The 4,648-nt window shown below is 41.7% G+C and overlaps 1 protein-coding gene across 1 annotated transcript in view; it reads right to left on the bottom strand.

The window, feature by feature from the left end:
* Window positions 1–4,648, bottom strand: part of RHOJ (ras homolog family member J) — a 79,486-nt gene that overhangs the window by 22,738 nt on the left and 52,100 nt on the right. The window contains exon 2 of the mRNA XM_006915173.3: window positions 1,568–1,626. Within this exon, the coding sequence (XP_006915235.2) occupies window positions 1,568–1,626 (59 nt within the window). The remainder of the gene's footprint in view (window positions 1–1,567; window positions 1,627–4,648) is intronic.

The raw sequence follows: 4,648 nt of genomic DNA, 5'->3' as shown, positions 1-4,648 counted from the left end.
AAAGAGACAGGTTTCAAAATTAGGCAATAATTCTTGCTGTATTGAACTTTTCAAACTGAATTATATTTGTAAAATCTGATTATAGGGCAGAAAGGTATAAATTCCTCTCTCTTTAAGGCTGTGAATTCCTGATAAATGGAGACACCCCAAAGATTACATGATTGAATTAGGCAACTCCAGCCCAAAGAGCAGTGTACCCCTATTGCTGGAATGCTTTCTGGTGGAGGAGCAGCCAACTGTGAGCTGCACTGAGACCCTTGTACTTAGTTCCAAGCAGCCAAACCAATTTTCCCATTTGGGCACCTGGAGGCATCCTTTCCTAGTTATCTGTCTTGGTATTGATGTGAGTTCCCCTGTTTATGAGAGTAGCCGACTCAAATAGCCCTCTAACAATGAGGGGAAACTGGATGCCTTGAGTCTGGTGCTAGATTTTCAAGGTTCCCCACTTCCCAGACTTACCCAACAGCAGCCTTTGATGTCTCACAGACATGTATACATTGGGTCTTGCAAATGCACACAGAAATCCCAAAGAAAATGCTATTTATTGTTATTTTTTCTAGTATAGATCTTTTAAGTTGAACAAAAAGACATATCTCCAGATGATTGTGAATAAAGGCCTCAACAAATGTGTAACTACAGATAACAATTACCAGGAAACTCACAGTGGGAAAGAGCATGGTCAAATGTTCAGGCCAAAGGACTTAGGATGTATGAATTTGGACAGACTAAACAACTGCTGGTTTTGACCTAAATAAATGACCCAAGACATATGGTAACAAAAGCTCTAACAAAGGAATTGGGCTACAGCTATCAATCGCTTAAACCTCTTCCCCTCTAACCCATGAACTTGTAACATTAGAAACTTTTCATAATGGAGCATGTAGTGTGAGGAAGGGAAGATAAGGTGGCATTTTCACCCAAGTAGAGCATGTGCTAATTGATTAAGTGTTGAGAATTCTAGTTCATTGCCTCACATTATTGGTTGGCTATGTTTTCCAAGTTGAAGAAACATATGTGAAAGAGTGAACATATTTCAAGAATCTTAGAGAATTTAGAGTCAACTTCTAGTTATTCAAAGGTTGATCCTCATTTTTAGAAAACATTTAGTCTTAGCTTTTCTTCCTTCCAACACTTACTTCATCTTCTTCCAACCACCCCAGGCCCCCATCCCCCATCTCTTTCTGAACCTTTCCACAGCTCATTAGGCAATTCAAAAAAAGTTGGGTAAATAATGTAACAGGGAAAAAATAATGGGTGAAATTCGAATTTACGAAATTGACTCAGTATCCTAGATCTGGAAATGATAGAGTAGAAAAAAATTGAAAGTCTTGGTCAAATATATTATTTTGGTTATTGTTAGTCATCAATCAATCAATAAATCAATCACTATTTGCCTATCAACACATTGAATCACGTAATCAGTTTTTTGTAATTATAAATATTTTTAAGATCTTAAGAATGTGCTTTTGGTTGTCAAATGTGCAAATTTGCCTCAAATGATCAGAAGAGGTAATATCTATTGAATGAATCAAGATAATAAAAATGAATCAAGGTAATAAAAATATACCTGTCCTGCGGTGTCATACAGTCCGAGCAAGTGTTGCTTGCCTCCCACTGTCACGGTAACTAGAAAAGAAGAGAAGAGGAGAGTCCATAAATACAAGCTTTGATCAGTAGTCTTCACATTTCTCCTTGCCAACATCTCCCTGGGCAGGAAGGATAAGCATCTGCCTCATCCATGTATATTCTAAAACAAGTCGACAGCATGATTTCCAAATGAAAGGCAACCCTGGGCTGCAGTGAGAGTGGATGGGCTGAGCCAAGTTCAAATTTCTCAAATGAAGTGAGTATTATTGGTGCCACTAAAGGCCCTCTGTAGGCTGTTCATTGATCCTTATTAGGCTTTAGAATATCGAGCTTCTGAAGGAAAAGATTGCTGGACCTTTTCTTGGTTAGGTTATTTTCTTCCTTTGTTTGGTTTGAGCCACCTTTCAGGTACAGAATTGTGTAAGCAATTTCCTTGTTAGAAATGTTTTTAATCTGCCTTTGAAATGTTAATAAAACCCTGAAAACAAAGAATATTAACCTACTTGCATATTTTGTTATCTATGAGGCAAAGCTAATAATGAAACAAGTCAGACTGAATATTTATTTTTAAAAGCTTTTCTTTTTCAAATATTCCTGTGCTTTTGCTCAATTGATTCATTACAGTTTTGAAACTTAGTTGCAGGAGAACATGTACAGGTTTGGTTTCACATACTCAAGGATATATATAGCATGGAAAGTGGAGAATTTGATGTACCCAGCAGGCTTACTGCTTTGCCAAGCGATTGTGTCTGAAAGTGAGAAGTAAAAGAGGGATACCAACTACTCTGTACATGTCTGGAAATGAAATCTCTACTTGAAACTAAACTGAGATTGAACAGATTGAACGCAAGAGTAAGACAATTCTCTTGGTGAGTGGAAAGAGTAAATTTAAATTCCTCCCCAAATTTAATCTCTTTTTGGAAAAAGGAAGTAAAACATGAAGAAGAATGTGTTTTTAGTAGTTGATTAAAAAATGTGCAAGTGCAATGTAAAGCTCATTTTCGATTCCTCCTACCATTAGCTGTTAAGGAATTAAAGGATAAACTGAATAGCAACCTTTTATAACCATATCTCCAACATACGTCAGCCAAATTCTCTAGTCTGCTGCTCAGAGTTGCTGATTCAAAAATGATTTTACTTTTGTTTTCAGGTTCATGGGCTACATGTATGCAAAGTGCTTCTTAATGGCTCATTCTTTGAGAAGCACTTGTTTAAAAGCACAGCCTCCCCAGATACTTGGAACATAATTTCTGTCTACTCAGATCAACATGAATTCAGCTTGATAACATAGCTACAGTTACTCAGATGAGGTTTTAAATGTATATTTTTAAGTGGGGAACCCGACTCCATCCAACCCTGGCAACAACACTGACAGAAGAAGGGCATTTAAACATTTTTACTTCCTTTCCAACGTCAGGCTAGCCACGGAAATGAAGGTGAGACGATGTGGCCCAGAGCTCTTTGTCCTGTTGTTTTCCTCTTCCTGTATGCTTCTGCTTGAGTCTAATCAGATGTTCCTGAAATCTGTCTAAATGGTTTCCTTTGTGACCAATTCACTACCTAGTCACTGATCAGGAATGAAGGGAATAAATTCAGCCATTATACATAGAATTTCCTGCCTCTAGCGATCAACATGAATTCAGCTTGATAACATAGCTACAGCTACTCAGATGAGGTTTTAAATGTGTATTTTTAAGTGGGGAACCCGACTCCATCCAACCCTGGCAACAACACTGACAGAAGAAGGGCATTTAAACATTTTTACTTCCTTTCCAACGTCAGGCTAGCCACGGAAATGAAGGTGAGACCATGTGGCCCAGAGCTCTTTGTTCTGTTGTTTTCCTCTTCCTGTATGCTTCTGCTTGAGTCTAATCAGATATTCCTGAAATCTGTCTAAATGGTTTCCTTTGTGACCAATTCACTACCTAGTCACTGATCAGGAATGAAGGGAATAAATTCAGCCATTATACATAGAATTTCCTGCCTCTAGCGATCAACATGAATTCAGCTTGATAACATAGCTACAGCCACTCAGATGAGCTTTTAAATGTGTATTTTTAAGTGAGGAACCCGATTCCATCTAACCCTGGCAACCCAGTACATGCAGATTATGGGCAGCTGTTCTGGAGACTCCGCTGGATTGTGCCATGACCTACAGGCCCAGGGCCATCTATGGAGTGATCGCTAGAAGCTGAGTCACCCTCACGCCTCCACTGGGCAATGCAAATATTTCTAAGAAATGGATCTGACCTTTGTCAGTGGAGCCCTGAAACTACTGCTTGAGTTTTGTCAGAGAACAACCATTCCCTCCAGCCTGCTTGTCCTGAGGCCTCACCCTTTTCTTCTTTGGCAGCCGTGACTACAGAAAACTGTACCAGGCCTGAGACAAGCGCCAGCCCTGGAAGGGTGGGCTGTGGGTTGAGTCTGGGCACAGCCTTCTCTTCCCTTCGGCTTTGCGTTCCTCCAGGGTTTACTGGCTTCCCGGATTGCTCAGTCCTGGGAGCAGAAGGACCAGACACACTTTCAATCTTGTCGTAGGGTGTGGAGAGGAGGGGTTTATTAGCAAAGCCTGGGCACGACACAACGTAGTAAACGCTACACCAGCGCGCCGTGGAGGGGTGTGGCTGGGGTATCACTGTGCGTGCGCGTGCGTGCGTGTGCGTGCCGCGGGGGGGCCTGGGAACACGCAGCGGGGTCCTACTGCGTCTGTGCACACGCATGGCTGGGGCGTGGTTAGAGAAGGCTTCCAGGAGAACGTGTCTGAGCTGAGTCCCAAGGATGGCCAAAAGTTACCCAAGGTGCATTGGCAGATGGGGAAAAAGGTGTTTCACAGCTACCCAGTGGATGCAGGGGTCAGGGCAAAGGTGGTTCACAAGCTACGTGGGGTGCGTTGGGGGCAGGATAAGGGTGGCTCATGAGCTACCAGGGGTTCATGGGGAGATGGGGCAAAAGAGGTGGACATTCAGGGTTAGGCTGCCCTAATTCACTAATTTGGACTTTATTCTGAAGGCTTTGTTAAGCTGTGAAAGTCCCGAATTCTCTCTCCGCCCTTCCCCTCTCC

The sequence above is a fragment of the Pteropus alecto genome, unplaced genomic scaffold (assembly GCF_000325575.1).
Source record: "Pteropus alecto unplaced genomic scaffold, ASM32557v1 scaffold276, whole genome shotgun sequence".
NCBI classification, from domain to species: domain Eukaryota; kingdom Metazoa; phylum Chordata; class Mammalia; order Chiroptera; family Pteropodidae; genus Pteropus; species Pteropus alecto.
Note: the sequence above shows the minus strand (reverse complement) of the source record. Positions and strands in the feature narration are given on the sequence as shown.